The following is a 16025-nucleotide window of genomic DNA, read 5'->3' on the forward strand; positions in this document are numbered from 1 at the left end:
GGTGGGGGTTGGGTCTTTTCTGAAGGGGGGGCAAGCCAGAAACAGTTTAAGAACCTCTGGGTTAGTGTTAGACATTTAGTTGTGAGGGGCTAGATAATGCTTTATGTCAATGAGTGCCCTCACAACTACAGAGAGAGCAGTGTTTGTGTGTGTGTGTGTGTGTGTGTGTGTGTGTGTTGGACAGCTCCTGGTGCTGAAACCTCAGCAGTCAGACCTGCTGGTGTCACATTTCATTACTAAAACCGAAACAATGAATTCAAGAGCTAAAAAAAATCAGGAAGTCAGAGACAGAGAGCAACAAACAGCCCAGACAGACCAACACATGTACACCTATTCACACAGAATAACACAACCGCTGTGTTGTTTCACTAATGTGAGTGACAGCTGCAAATAAACTGCTGCCCAGTTTCAGTTCTCAGCAAAAACTTAAGGAAACAGACATCAAAAAACATCACAATGCAGCAACTAGTTTCCACTCAGCTGAGAAGTTTCAGTAAACACCAACATCATCATCTTCAAGCATCAGTCTGAAAAACGTTCCCGGAGAGGAGAGGAGAGGAGAGGAGAGGAGAGGAGAGGAGAGGAGAGGAGAGGAGAGGAGAGGAGACGATGATGTGGAGGGAGATGAAGGAGGAAAAAGAGGAGGTCTATAGGAATAGGAAAAGGAGGAATGGGAATTAAGGAGGAGAAGAGGAGAAGGTAGAGATGAGACATAAAAAAGAGGAGAAAAGGAGAGAAAATTGGGAGAAGGAGAGGTTCAGGGAGCAACAAAGATGGAGGATGGAGGAGAGAAGGAGAAGAAGGGGATGTATGGGGCGAAGATGGAAAACATGAGGAGAGGAGGATTAAGGAGAGGAGGTCAGTAAAGGACAGGAAGAGGAATCGGAGGCTGGAAGAGAGGAGAGGAAACAAGAGGAGACGGAAACACAAGGAGAAGAAAAACGGGGACAGAACAAGTGTGGAAAAAGGAATCAAGAGAGGCAACATGAGAGGAGGCAAGAGGAGATGAGGAGAGAGAAGGAGAAGAAAAAAAAGAAGTAAACAAATGAAAGAAGAGAGGGAAACTAGAAAGTAAACAAGAGAGGATAGGAGAAGAGAGGAGGATGAAGATGCATGGATGGATGACATAAAGTGAGCAGGTGAGAGCTTACCTGGTTGGTAGACAGCTGTGCATTGTGGGAGATGAGCAGCTGGACCAGGATGTGGAGCCCCGAGGTGAACAGACCGGCAAGAATGGCCCAGGTGAGCGGCAGCGGTAGCATGCTGTAGGTGGCGAACAGGGTGAACAGCACGTATCCCACCCCGTCACCGAGCAGCCCGTAGCCCAGACCGGCCGCCAGGATCTGCGTGGCCATAGCCACCCACGTGACCACGCCGCTGTACTGCAGGTAGCCGTGCGACGTGGTGTCCTTCCGCACCACCACTAAGGCACAAATTACTACTTCGATGCCCGTGAAGAAGCCCAGGAGCGTCCCTTTGATGGGGTCCATCGGGGAGGAGGCCAGGGTAAGGTGCAGCACCAGCAGGGTGAGCTTGGTCACCACATCCAGGATGTTCATCACAACCACGGACTTGCGCCTCTGGCCCAGAAAGTAGCGCTGGTACAGCCGCTCCAGGTCGCGGGACTTGAAGGCGTTCCGCAGCGTGGGGAAGATGACACCCCGGTACGTGTAGCCCCAGTTCAGGAAGAAGTCGGAGTTGCTCGGCGCGCAGTCGATCTGCAGGAATCCCAGGTCGCTGCTGGCGCGCTCCGGGAACACTTTGGTCCCGCCGTTGTTGTGCCGGTCTCCCACTGACGTCCGCCCCGCCGACTGCTTCCGCGGACCCTGGCTCGGGTCGTAGGGCTCGTCCGGCCCGATGCCCTTCACCCCTCCTCCGCCTCCCCCACCCTGCTCGTGTATGAACCGCTGCTCGGTGATGTGCCGCACCGCGTTCTGCCACAGCAGCCGTTTGGGTCGCGCGCTGCCGCTGCCACTGCTGTTGCTGTTGTTGCTGCTGCTCGGAGTCTTGTTGATTGTGTACAGCTCCTCGCTGGCGCTGGAGCACCGGACCTCGGACAGCTCCATCACTGCCGCCGCTTGTTGCTGCAGCTGCTGTTGTTATTGTCTTCTTCTCCTATCGGTTGTTTTGGTTTGATATTATCCCTCCCTTTCCCGGTTGTGAGTTAGTTAGCTCAGCGATTTTGGGGAGACGACGACGTCCTGTCGTGCGCATCGAACCGGGGGCGCGGCGAGCACGGCACGGGGTAAAGCGCAGTTGGAGGTCATTGTCACGCAAACGATCCCACTGAAGAAACAGCCCATGAATCCGACTCGAGTGGAAAAGCATCTCCGGGATTATCCGCGTACCATCATCACCATGCACCGTGTCTCCGTGCTGAGGGCTAAAAGAAACACCGGGCGGCGTGTCCAAGCGGCACCTCGAACCACCGTGCGCCAACCGTCCGCACCATAAGGGTGCCACGGCTGTCACGGAAAACCGGGATCCGTGAAAAAAACAAGGCGGAAGTTCGGGTGTAAGCGGTGTCAGGGAGCAGACCAGACGGCTAGAAATGTGATTATTAATTTAAACCCCCCCCCCCCCAAAAAAAAAAAAAAAAAATGGCTCGTGCGTCGTTGGCACACCTGTATCCGTTTACTTTGCCATTTTTTCCAAATAGTACCATAAACCCACAAAATCTCACGTTAATTCCCGTTTTTCTGTAACGTTCATAAAAGATGCCACAAAAAAGACAAATCCGGTAAAAAATCCGCAGCGGCAGAGAAGGCAAAACAAAATCCGTAATCAGAATCTTTCTTTAAAAATAAAATCAATATTGTCAACTTGTTTTTTGCTCGCGAGGCTCCGCAGACAGGATCAGAGTCGAGTACGCGAGCTCCTCAACCCTCCTTCTCGCGCCTCTCCATCAACACGAGGGCTCGCGCTTAGATGCAACACCTGGCCGAGGTTGGGGAGTGAGGGAGGGAGGGAAGGAGGGAGAGAGGGAGGAGGGCGTCGGGGAGCGGTGCCAAGACAAACAAACAATCCTACTCGGTTATCTCTTTGAGGAGACCGCGCCAGGCAGAGCGGCTCGTCTCCATGTAAAGTGCCCAAAAAAATAAATAATAAGACAAATATCCTATATGTCCCCGTGCTGCGCCTCCTTCCTCCTCCTCCTCCTCCTCCAGTTCCTCCTCCTCCTCTGGTGAGCCGTCTCTTCGCGTGAGTTCTCCTGTTTTCGCCCCCTTTCTTCTTCTTCTTCTTCTTCTTCTGTGTTTAAAGGGGCGTGCAGCAGCAGCAGCCGCGTGGAGTACTAGCTGTGCAGAGAGCGCGAGGCTGGTCAGCGAGAGGCACGGCGGAGCGAGCGAGTCAGCTGGGCTCCGGTTTGACGTCACAGTCACCTCTGTGTGTGTGTGTGCGTGTGTGTTCATTCTTTCTCCTTGTCTTAACCGTCTCCCTCATTCAACGCTCTTCTTCTCCATTCATCCTGTTTCTACCCTCCCTCCCTTCTTTCTCCATCTCCCATCATCCCTCCTTCTGTCTCCAAAATATCTCTCCCTTTCCTCATATTCTTTGCCTTTTGTCTCACCCTCTTTCCTCATTCTCTTTGTCTCTCCTTTCTTTTTCCCAGTTCACCTCAGTGAAACCTAATTGACGTTTTAATCAAAGGGCCTGCTTTTCCTGGTTGTTCCAGTGAGAGGAACCATCAATGCAACAACATAAAAAAAATGGACAATATTGTTCTTCCAACTTAACACAAAGCTCCTCTCTTGTTTCAGCAACAGTTTCAACTCTATCGCTATTCTGCAAAATCCGTCTTAGCTGCTACTAGCATTTCAGTACAGTACAGTATCGTCTCAGCAGATTTACAAACCGACATTTCACATATAAACAGACCAAAAAATTGTGAGTCTATCCAGCTACATTCTTGCCTGAAAAAGTGTTCAAAGTTTACAAAGTGACCTATTAATAGTGTTATTAGTGAATATTACAACAGTTTTCAACCTTCTTTAAAATCCCTGCCAGTCGTCGCTGCCACCTCGTGCAAAATGCATTCTGGGATACTGGCTGTATACTTCAGTGTGGTCTTCCGCTTGGTAATTGCATACTAATTTGGTAATTTAGTAGAACGCAGTACATACTAGTAGGCAGTACGTTAGTAGGCAGTACGTTAGTAGGCAGTACGTTAGTAGGCGGTTCCGAACACATCCAATTACTTTATCCTATGTAGTGGACTCATAGTATGCCACAGTGCATCATGAAAAATAGTGTACAACCAAGCAATATATACCATCATGCATTGTACTCGCACTGAAAGACAGAAAAATGGTGCAGAGAAAATAAGTCGTGTCCAACAGTGTTTTTTCATTTTACAGATGAGCTCACTATATAGTCCTCCACATAGAACTCCCTGGATAGTGAGTAAGGAGGAGTGAATGAGTAAGTGTTTTCATACACAACCACTGTCCAAGGTCCTGGGCTGCATGGTCCATGAAGAAATGTTTTTCCCACTTTGGCAGGGAGGAACTTGACTGGTCTGACTTTAACCCTGTCCAGCATCGCAGGGATGAACTGGACGAGCCGGATCTCATCAGCACCAGTGTTGGACCTCAGTGATGCTCCTGTGTCTGAATGGAAGTAAACCATTGCAGCAGGTTCAACATCTGGTGGAAAGAGTGGAGGATGTTGTAGATCAGCAGGTTAATGCCCATGGTCTAGAAAAATTCAACAATCACAGAAGGTTGAAATAACTGCATGTCCAAATATTTTTGGTCATGTTGGCTAGTGTAAATAGATAAGTTTGGAGTCTGATTTTTTTTAAAGAAACAATATATTCAACAAAAATAAATTTAAAAAAGAATAAATAAAGAGACATTTGGGATTAATAAACATAGGACAACAACATCAGTCATATTTAAAACAGCATACGTTAACATTTTCCTGACAGGCGACCTCTTCATTAAAGTTGTAGCAGCTCTGTAAAGTGTGAGCCTGGCAGCTGTTTGACAGTGTGTCTTGTCTGGGATGTAGTGTTTTATAACGGGACTGACTGCGTCAGACCAACAGGCAATCGTCTGGTGTAGCAATAAAATGAGTCATCTTTAGACTCATTGTCCCGCAAAGCTCACACTGCACTCACTCTCTCTCTCTCACACACACACACACACACACACACACAAGCTGGTCTATCCTGGTTATGGCAGTTTAGAAATGACTGGATTTCTTGTGGAAAAAGAAAAAAAAGAAGATATGTTGGGAAGTAAGCTTCTAGGACACATTAGCCTTAGCACAAAGACTGTAAGCAGGGGGCATCGTTAGCCTAGCTTCATTAAAAGTGAAAATAATGTCTTCCAAGTCAAAAGCAGTTTGTTTATCAAATGTGTAGATGTGGAGATGTTAACAGAAAACACTTTTCTTTGAGCAGTCATTAGCATTGAAGCTAAAGTCAGGTTTAAAACAACAGGTACATTGATTTTCAGGGGAAATGTGTCTGTGTGTGTCCGTCATAACCAACTCATGACAGCAGTGTTAACATGAGTGATGATTTCAAAACTTACCAACAACTCCAGTTCTTTCCATCTGTCTTTGTTTCCTCGTTCCTCTTATCTATTTATTTATAAAAGTTGAAACATTGCAATAACTACACATCTTCACCTTCTTTCCCGCCACTTGTAGCAGATCCATCCACTGGCGTCAACGGCTGCGTATCTAACCTTTGGTACCGACCAAAATGTGTCTGTACCACAGAGAAGAAAGAGAACAGTAAAGTACTGAATGCTGCAATGTTGGGTCAAATCCATCTTCTAGTTCAGGATACTTATTGTTTGATCAGATTGTTTCATAATTTATCATTTAGCCAGTTTTAGATTATTTAGTCACTGTCCTTTTACAGCTGGTTACATTTAGACAATTTAAAGTTAAAGGTTGTCAGTGCTTCTGACTGAGGAACATCATATGAACATTGATGCATTGTCCTTTTTCAACACAGTCCACATTGTGTTAATCAACCGGTTTGTATTGAGAGGAAGCTAGTTAGCCTAGCTTCATAAGCACCGTTTCCCAATAGATGTTTTTTGTTCATGTTACTTCAACAGCTTGAGTCACCAGCAGGTCCCGCACATTTATTTGTCTTATATCTTCCCAAATGGGAAAATTCAAACTTTTGACTACTGTATATGTCCTGCATTGTTGATAGAAGTCCTACCTACCTGGGCCCAGATATGGTGATAGTAAATGAGCACAGAGTGAGGAACACAGTCACAGAGTATTGTACGGAGGAAACAAATCGAAAGATGTGGCTAAACAATGGGTGACACCAAAACAAACACCAAGAATATATCAATTTGTACAGGAAGAACTGAGTGTAATACTGGTTTAACTTTAGCATAAATACTTGTGTTTTGTAAAATTACAAAAGGGTATAGTGCAGAAAAAAATCTGTTTTATTATTGGAAAAACCATTGATAGGTTATAAGAACAACTGAGGTATTGTATGGCACTGGTTTAGAAAAAACTAATCCTCCAATTAATCGACTTTATAAACCAACTCTGTCTCCTAGAAATGATGTTTTAGGTTTATTATCTTTTTTTGTATTAGACCAGAATCTTTCGCTAAACTGAACCAAGTGTTGTGAGAATCTAAACAGAAGTATAAAACAGTTTAATAATGGTGGAGTCACTGGATGTTGTACTGCAAGATCTGATATTATGATGGAAACAAAACACCTGAACATTCTGCACATTCTACTGATGCGTTCAGTATCAACATATTTGCAACTTGTTAGATGTAAATTGACAACATCTGCTCGTAACATAAAAAGAAAAAGTAATCTGGTCGCAATTATGTTTCCTAAAAAACATATTTGCTGTTGCAAATTTGTTTTATACAAACAAAATTTCTTTTAGACTGTGTTGTGTGTGCAGTCGCCTCTAAAATTCACTTCGCGTTCGCTCTGAAAACACCTTCTGCTCCATCATTCTGGTCCACAGTCATGTATTTCACATTTGTTTTTAGGGCAGTGTGGCTCTGGCTGCCGCAGAACTAAGGATATGTAATGTTAGTAATCTTTAATTCAAGGTTTCTTCTGCTGTGAAGCACCCTGGCTGAGGGCATCGACTCGCTAACTAAAGTGTAAATAATATTCTCAGCGATATAACTTGAGCATGCATCTAATCAGAGGCTCGCAGGCCCTCACATGTTAATCACAAACAGTAAACTTCAAATTAATCATGAAAGGAAAGCTCCCCGGAGATGTTTTTACAATCATCCTCCACACATCTCTGCTCACTGTCTTGCCAGGAGGGGTGGGGGTGGGGGGGGTCTGGTTAAAGCGAGATTAATTCAGATTAATTCAGCGTCATCAAAATGCCCAAAATCTAGACAGAATATTGGAGAAGGAGATGTGCACGGCGGGGGCTCCACCATCCCCCCTGCTGTGTGCCAGTATCTTGTCCCACTTTTCCTTATCCGAAAGGAGCAGGGCCGAGGCCTGTCAGAGCGCTGGACTCGGATTAGATTGGGTAAAATTATTCTCTCCTAAAACCTTGAGGAGCTGCAAGAGGTCCTTATGAGGAGAAGCAACCCCCACTTTGACTCATGCATGACTCCAGGCAAGAGGAAAGTTGCCTCATTGCTATTCAGTCTATTTTTACCCTCCTTTCGTCTGTCGTGTCTCTACTGTAGCTTTTTTTTTTTCCTGCTGATGCCCAGGAAAGGAGAATTACTGAAATCCTTCCGCAAACTGAACCTCACTGAACACTATCAAAAACCAGTAAGAGCCAGTTATTATTCAACACGCCCTTTTTTTGTCCTTATAAGTGGGACGTCATAACTGATAGGAAAAAAATCAAATGCGAAGCTAAAGCCGTTCACACATCACAGGAGTCTGCGCTTCAGACAGAGGCTGTTTCGCCAGCGTACAAATGAAGCTGCACATCAGAGAAACTCAGCGAATACGGCACTTCGTTCCTCCAGTTTCTGTTTCTGACATTTTCTCGCAAGTAAAAACTCTCTGTACAAAGAGTATGTTATTTTCATAGCTGAATAATGTATGAACTTGTCAAAATGGAATATAATTATCCTTTAAATTAGTCCATCTTATAATTAAATCTGTTTACAATAAAATGACTGAGTTTTTAAAAATCAATGGACAACATTATCAAGCCTGTTTTTATTGTAAATCTGCACATATTATTGTGAAACTGAATGATCTTTATTCATGATTTTAATATGCATAAAAATAGTAACCATAGTAACTTGTGGCAGATTTTTACATATTGAAATAAAAAATTGAACCCAACTTATAGTTGAATGTAGGCTTGGGCAATATCCAAAATGTAATATCTCCATACAGTCCAGCCAAAATATCGCAGTATGATATTGTCCCTGTAGTTAAATGTACTGACTCGACTGAAATCCATTACGTGTTACACAACACAAAATGTGGACTCCAGAATCATTGTTTGTATAAAGCTTAGAAATAACATATGTATGTATGTATCTAAATGAAACCATAAAACTGTTTCTCAGTCATAGTGGACAATTTGACACTGTGCAGCGCTAAAAGGACGCCACGCTAAATGAGTGATAGCTCTCATCTGGAAGAAACCTGTCACACCTACAACTGGTGCTTGGATCAAGAACATGGCTCAACGTATGTCCATGGAAGGAGTGACACGTACCCTGAAAAACAACAAAATGGAGTGTAAGAGAGCTTCTGCTGGAGGAGAAGGGCCGCATCTTTTGAAATGGCATGTTCATGTTGTTTCAGTATATCTTTACTTTGTTAGAGGTACTACAGAAATAAAGGTTACGCTGTGCTGTTCATGGGATATTATTATTATATCCTCTCCCTGTCTGGGAAGCAGCTGTGCTTCCTGCAGTATCACATCTTAACATGATTAATACACACTGCAACTCAGCCTGACACAGTGATTCATGATCAGGACCGGATTTAATATCTATTTAAGTATTTTAGAATAAACCTCATGTGACTTTTCCTTTTTAAGAATGCATATCATCAGACCTTTTTCTCATGTTAAAGCGTCATGATCATATCAAACGTGACAGCTGCCTCCTTCTGGCTTCTCATCTTTACATTTCCTCATGTCAGAGAGAGACCAAAGACAAACATGTCATCCTCTTCAACAGCTGTTGCACATATATCTTTATCTCCTTGTGTTAAAGTAATTCACTTTCATCAGCGGACCCCTTCAAGACAGTTAGATGTAATTACCTTTTGTTAATTTGTTATATTAAGTCCTGAAAATCAGGTGCTGATTTAAATGTAACACATATCCTTTCAGAGAGAAACCCTTACTTTACTTTCCCCCAGTCCCATTAAAGCCTGCATACATTATGTGAGGCGCATCGGTCTGCGCGGCAGCTCGGCCATCAAAATGTCACAGTCCCCTCAGAAATTAAGCTGTTTGCCACTTTGCCCGAACTCGCTCATTTCAGGGTGTCAGCCCCCTGACAGCTCTGCAGGGTCGGGCGTGACAGCTCATCAATTCCGCGGCGCCGTAATTTGAGGTTTCAATGACGACTTGACAGGAAAAGAGGGACAGCTCGCCATCCATTCATATGCACGGGGGCTCGGCGGCTGCGGGGCGCGGGGCGGCAAGGACGAATGTGTCCCGAGCCGTCACCTGACCGTGTGTCAAGGCTGCCGCGCCTGCACGGGCCGTGCACCGCAGCTAACTGCCCCGCTGAACAGGCCTTACCTTGAATAATGGAGGGAGACATGGGAAGGTTTTTACTCTCGTCGTTTGTCTCGGCTGGAGGACACAAACTGCCTGGAGGAGGACGTCGATTCTACTTCACTTCCTCTCTGTTTGTGTTTTGCCCTGTTTTAGATGATCAACAGTTCTTTATCAAATAATTTGACTATAAATCGCACATAGGCCCACTGCAGGAAACACTCAGTACAACCACAGCTAAAGGCGAACATTTGCCAGGGGTTTTTAGTGACAGAGGAGCTGACTTATGTGAAATGAACAAAAGAACAAAACCACATCAGGAAAATACAAGTTTCTGAAAATACAAATCTGCTGTTAATGCAGCAGTAACATTTTACTCAAATCTCTTATTGTGAGGAGAACTACACTTTAGTTTCTCTCTTGCATAAAAAAATATATAAAGAAACTGTGTTTTGATAAAGAGAGGACCAAAGTTTGACCAAAGCACCAAACATGTTGAACAGGCCAGAGTTCCTTTATTCCTGAGTAACAGCATCTACAGATCCTCATTGGGTACAAATAATATTAACAATAAAATATCCCATGAATTAAAGAAATGACTGTGGAACCAAAACTACAGTAAGTGGCATAAAGCATTCTGACTGAAGGAGAAAAAAAAAGGTCTACCAACAGGTACCAATATAACAGCAACATAATAATAATAAAAATAATAATAATACAGAATAACTCATTCAATACTACAACATAACGTAACCTTTCTACAACATTCTCACACACCAGCTCTCTTACAGTTGCATGTAAAACACATTACGCCATATTAATCTTTACTAGTCTCAGTTACATACTTGTGTAAAACTACTACTGTCGCCATGATGGCGCTCGCTGAGATGTTCTACTACAGAAACAAACTCGCTGCACATCTTAAACAAGTAAAAACCATCTGAAGACAGTAAAAAAAACCACTAATATGACATTTACATTTGTTTGAGAACGAGTTTAGGTATATAAAAGTGAGTTTTGAAGTCCCTGTGGACTGATAAGACAGTGGGCCGAAGCTAGCGTCCTCAGAGCATGTTTATATGTCAGAGCCTGCAGCTGTAATCCCTCTGGCAGATCCACAACAGCACCAGAGCATCTACTGGCTGAAAGGTGTACTATTACTTCAATAGAAAGAGTGCAGGAAAATATGCATAAAAAATACAGCCTTTCTCCAGATTTGGAAAAAGGCTTCATGTGCAGTTACTGTAACTGGGCGGAGCGACGGATGCTCCATCTACTGCGAATAAAGGAGTCGAGCAGCGCATGCGTTGTAGGGATAAGGGTGCTAGAGCCATAATCTGTCTTATTTCTGGAGATAATTTCCTCTCTTGCCGTGCTCCCGGTCTCTATGCTGCATAGATAAGGTGTACAGTCATATAAATATCTTTTATCTTTTATAAAGAAGAATTTTATGGAGCTAATTTATTCCCGCGTTCTGGGAGCTTCCTAGAGCTTTCAACTGTATCACACAGTCTTCATCTTCTTGGCTTAAAAGTTGAGGCTGAGTCATGCGATGCGTTCAAAGGCGACTGAGGCTGGGACTGTTTTATCAACCGCTTCTCGACAATGAACTGTCGATATGAATCTGTAGATCGAAGCCCAAAAATGAAAGAGTGATTGCGCTGAAGCTCGTTTTCCAGAGTTGGAAGGTACAAAACTTTTAGCGGTATTTGAAATTTGAGGCTGTATTTCCCTCTGAGGAAAAGATCACATTCTGATGGTCTATGAAGGACACTACATACTCCAGTCTGAATCCTGCCAGTCTCATGTGATCTCTCCGTCTCTCTCCCTCTGTCTCCTGTCTCAGTCAGTTATATGCAGAGGTAACTAAGTGTCCATCAACAGTCCGCAGCTATAAAGTTTTATTTTATTTCATTTTATTTGATATACACTACTGGACAGTTCAGTTTGAATCAGTCCATCTGAAGCAGGGAAACAGACTGTAGTGATAATGTCACCTGGAGCGGCTCCACAAACAGTGAATAATGAACAACTGCTCTGAGATCAGCAATGGGGATGAGTCGCTACTGGAAGCCTTGAATTCGAAACAAACTCATTGGAATGAGACACAACCGGCAAAAATGATTCAGTCACTATTTAATCCATTTATCATTGATGAATGTACTAATAAAACATCTTACTGATTACATTGTGAATTCAGGTCTTGGTGCTGTGGATGTGAACTCACTGAGGATGACGTTACTGTTCAAATGATGGTGTTAGAGTTCTGTTTTAGAGTGCATGTCCCCTTTAAAGAGGCTTCAGTCTTATGGCTGGGATCAGATTACGTGATATTTTAGGCCACTGTTTTATTAGGTTATCACCCAGCAATAAATCCTTGCTCTGACTTGGCTGAGAGACACAACATCGCATACAAGACTGACCCCAAAACAATCAAAGCTTGGCGTCTTTCACAACCTGTGTGACAACATTGTGAGGCATCCCAACATGCTATCACTACGCAACACAACAAACAGCATCAAAACGTGCAATCGTCATGAACAATGGCCGTGTTCATGCCCTATTGGGTGGAACCATTATCCTGCCTTTAAGATGGATGATGTCCTGACAGGAGAACCGGACAGGTGTCAAAGCAGGTAACTGACCAGAAGATGGGAGGGCGGGATAACACAGAAACAACACGCCAATCTAGACTTTCATGGGCTGTTTGTGGAGTTTAATACTGCTTGACGTGAACGCTTTTAACAAACTTACAATAACACCAATATGACACGAACACAACAAAAGCCTGAGGTCTAAACAGCCCAAAGTCGAGCCCCAAATGCTGTTTATGCTTGTCACTTAGCTCTGATTAAGGATTTTAATAACTTCATTTGAGATTTATTTAAGTTGTCAATCCCCTAATTTAGAAAATTAAAGACTCCCTCTGATGAAAATCAAGTTTTTATCCTTGTTAACATGCATATGATTATGGGATGCTTACTGCATTCCAAAGGCATATGTGTGTTCACCAGTGTTCAGGGTTGGTACCACCTTTAAAAACTCTCTGCAGAACCAGGACTGTGGATTCAGTGGATGTGATTGGTTGGCAGGTGCCAATTAATTTCCAATAACTGGACGTGATTGGAGGATTTGTTCTTTGGCTTTGTGTCATCCATTACAGTTGGAGAAAAGTGTCATTCCTTACATGATAAAAAATATAAAGAAACACACAAAGAGCAAACAGCCAAACCCCCCCAAAAAAAGGTGGAACAGAACTGTTGCACTTGTTGTGAAGAATTAAATCACTTTGGAAATCTGCATTTTAATCACTCATAAAAATAACGAGCTGTTTTTAGAAGCTGTGACTGTCTAATCCCAATCACAACATTATCTTAAATACTGAATGACTCTGGTTTACGAGCAAAATTCTACACTAAGTATTTCAGTCGATATATATTCAGTGCATGAACCTCCGATCATGCTAGTTAGTACTCCCCCCCCCCCCCCCCCCCCAGATCTAAATCTCTGCCTCCTGTCACCCAGTTTCTCCCCCTCTCCTCAGTCTGCAGTCGCCTGCCTGCTGTGAAGGTCATTTACCACTTCATTTGTCAAACCGCTGCAGCCACCTACGTTTCACACTTCGCCACTTACAATTTCCTCCCCGCATAATGATTTATTCCATGTTACCGATCCATGTTTGTTCAAACTGCATGGTTGTTTGAGCAGCATGAGTAATAACCTTATTAATTCCTCTGGCAGGCTGGTCTCAGGTCAACCCCCCACCACCACCACCACCCCCACCCCACCCACAGCGTGTACAGGTTCTGAGTTCTGAGTGGAACAGTATTAACTTTATGGGTCACTAGTGGATATTCAGAGAAATGAAATGCACACTGAGGAAATTAGTTTGATTTTTCAAGTTAAAATCTCTGATGTCAGAAGTCCCTGAATGCACCATCAAGAAAAGAAAAACAGACTAGGATAGGCAGACTGTCCTCCTGCAACAAGCCCACAGGTCGTCTGTGACGCAGGTTATTATGACCCATAGTTACGTTTTGTTGCTAGGCGATATCTAGTGGTTGTAGTAATTATGATTATGGATTGGATGTATGGATGAATATGACACAGGAGAGCGGTGTTTCAATTCCCATGTGAAAGTAGCTGTATATGTTGTTTTCTACTATCTATGACCGTTAAAGTTAACCATGTTGTTGCCATGACAACAAAGATTGTCTAATGCTGAGGAAGGACTTATTTTAACACAAATCATGATCTTTTCCTGCACCTAACCAAGCCATGACCGTTATTATAGTAACCATGGCGATGAAGGTAGGTACGTTAATGCTGAGGAAGGACTTATTTTAACACAAATCATGATCTTTTCCTGCACCTAACCAAGCCATGACCGTTATTATAGTAACCATGGCGATGAAGGTAGGTACGTCACTCTCAGTACAGACAGTTATTATCGTAACCACAACAACAACCTTAACGAAGACCTCCTTTTTCCTAAACTTGATTAAGTCGTTTTTGGCTACTAAGACTAAACTAAAGACTAAAAGATGCTAACTTCGCTAACCGTTCTGTCGCCCAGTTTGGTTCACAGCAGACTCCTCCTCTGAGTCTGGGTCTGACTGAGGCTCAAACATGAGGCTGAGTCTCTGTGATGTTTCCTCCTCTCACCATCTTCATGCTCTCTGCTCTCTCACCTGTCCACCTGGAGACAGCAGGTGCAGCAGTTTTTTTGATCTTTCGTCACTTTTTATGTGGGGAAAGCCATGCTAAAAAAATATTAATCATAGCAGAGGATTTCGAGAGAGGTGATAACATGTCTGGAGAGAAACTTTAAGAGAATTTCTGTGTTTTGCTTTCATATATTAAAAAGGTGAAGCTGAATTTGCAGAGATTGTGGGACGATTACTGCATTGGAGCTTCTTTTAATAAGGGATATGTTTGTTCCCCACGTTACGGGCATGTTTTACTGTGGTTTGGTGGACTTGTTAGTCTCCATGAGGCGGCGCTTTCTTAGATATTTAGTACTTGAACTCTAAAGAAAACCTGTAGCTAAGACTCCCTTTCTGGAAAGACATACTGTTGTTAATGTTTTGAGCACCACAAACTAAATTCTGCTCCGTGGCATTGAGGCAGAGGTCTCACAGACGAATGTTTCCAAACCTGATCAAATAAAACGAGAATGATCTGGATGAGTCCACAGCAGGACTGTGTGCATGCACAGAAAGCTTTGAATCACAGTGGTCTGCAGTGATAATGAATACTGCTTGAGCGGATCGGTTCTGTTTAGCACACATCCTGCCTGATTTGAGTTTTTTTCCTTTTTTAAAGTTACTTTTTCCTTTCCATAAACGCCCATACTGACTTCTTTTATATGGCTTTTCTGTTCTTTAAAGTGATGTGTAGATCAGTTTTTCCAAACCTCTCCAGCTCATTCACTCCAATTCAGCTCCAATAAGAGCAAGCTGTGATTGTACTGGCCTGCTGCCAAGTGTTAATGTAGGACTGAAGGAGGCAGTAGGTGGAAAAAGAGTGTAAAAGCTCAGGCACCTTTCTCTAGTTAAATAAAGGTTAATTATTAGACAGAGAAATGCTTCTCTCTGCTCTGGACACACCAGGGTTAAAAACTGAGGCTCTGCACCAAAAAAAAGAAAAGAAAAACAGGCAAATAATCAAGTGTGCGGAAACTCAGTCTGGCAGAGGAACTGCAGACAGGCTCCCTTCATTCCCTGTAGGATTACAGCTCATCAGTGGATGGAACAAAGAGACACAGCTAAAGAATAGAGTTCTTGTTTTATTGTGTATCTGTGCAGTGTTGAATTCGAATCTGGGTCAAACATGATCCAGGGGTAAGATTCCTTGTTATCGTGACAGGGAATCTCAGGTTTGTAGCAGAGGCTTGGCGATTAAAAACTTCAATTTAGCACGGAAAGTCAAACTTCAGCTGATCGGATCAGATGGAGAATCAACAAGGGATGCTGCAGTGCCACGAACCTGGATGGAGTTCCTGTTTGTAACGTTGTTACCGCGGGTCCAGACTTCTGAAGCAACCGAGCTGATCGTAGCACTAAACGCTGCTGACGTTATCAACCTGTATCACAGTCAGACACATTTCATTTCTATGAAAGATATTAGATATATATATTTCTATTAGCATCAGCCTCAGCCATCGTTGCGTTTACAGGTTCCCCTCCGACACTATTTTGCAGGGGCGCCATCGCTGCATCCTGGGATCAGCACCGCCCGAAACGACTCGTTGTTCTTCACCATTCAGCTTCTTATGTTTTTCAGAAATGACGCAAAGTGTTTTAAAACAACCTGTAGATTGACTAGCAGCTTCTTTTTTACGACTG

The 16025-nt window shown here is 43.4% G+C and overlaps 1 protein-coding gene across 2 annotated transcripts in view; it reads right to left on the reverse strand.

The window, feature by feature from the left end:
* The window catches only part of adcy8 (adenylate cyclase 8 (brain)), an 89371-nt gene extending 86276 nt beyond the window's left edge, over positions 1-3095 (reverse strand). The window contains exon 1 of one of the 2 annotated variants that reach the window (XM_023396720.2): positions 1152-3095. In XM_023396720.2, the coding sequence (XP_023252488.1) occupies positions 1152-2066 (915 nt within the window). In that variant the 5' untranslated portion in view covers positions 2067-3095. The remainder of the gene's footprint in view (positions 1-1151) is intronic. The other variant, XM_023396719.2, reaches the window with a different exon arrangement.
* Positions 3096-16025: the final 12930 nt, after the last annotated feature.

Source organism: Seriola lalandi, unplaced genomic scaffold, assembly GCF_002814215.2.
Source record: "Seriola lalandi dorsalis isolate HSWRI2012SDOR001 ecotype SW California unplaced genomic scaffold, Sedor1 jcf7180002054982, whole genome shotgun sequence".
NCBI lineage: Eukaryota > Metazoa > Chordata > Actinopteri > Carangiformes > Carangidae > Seriola > Seriola lalandi.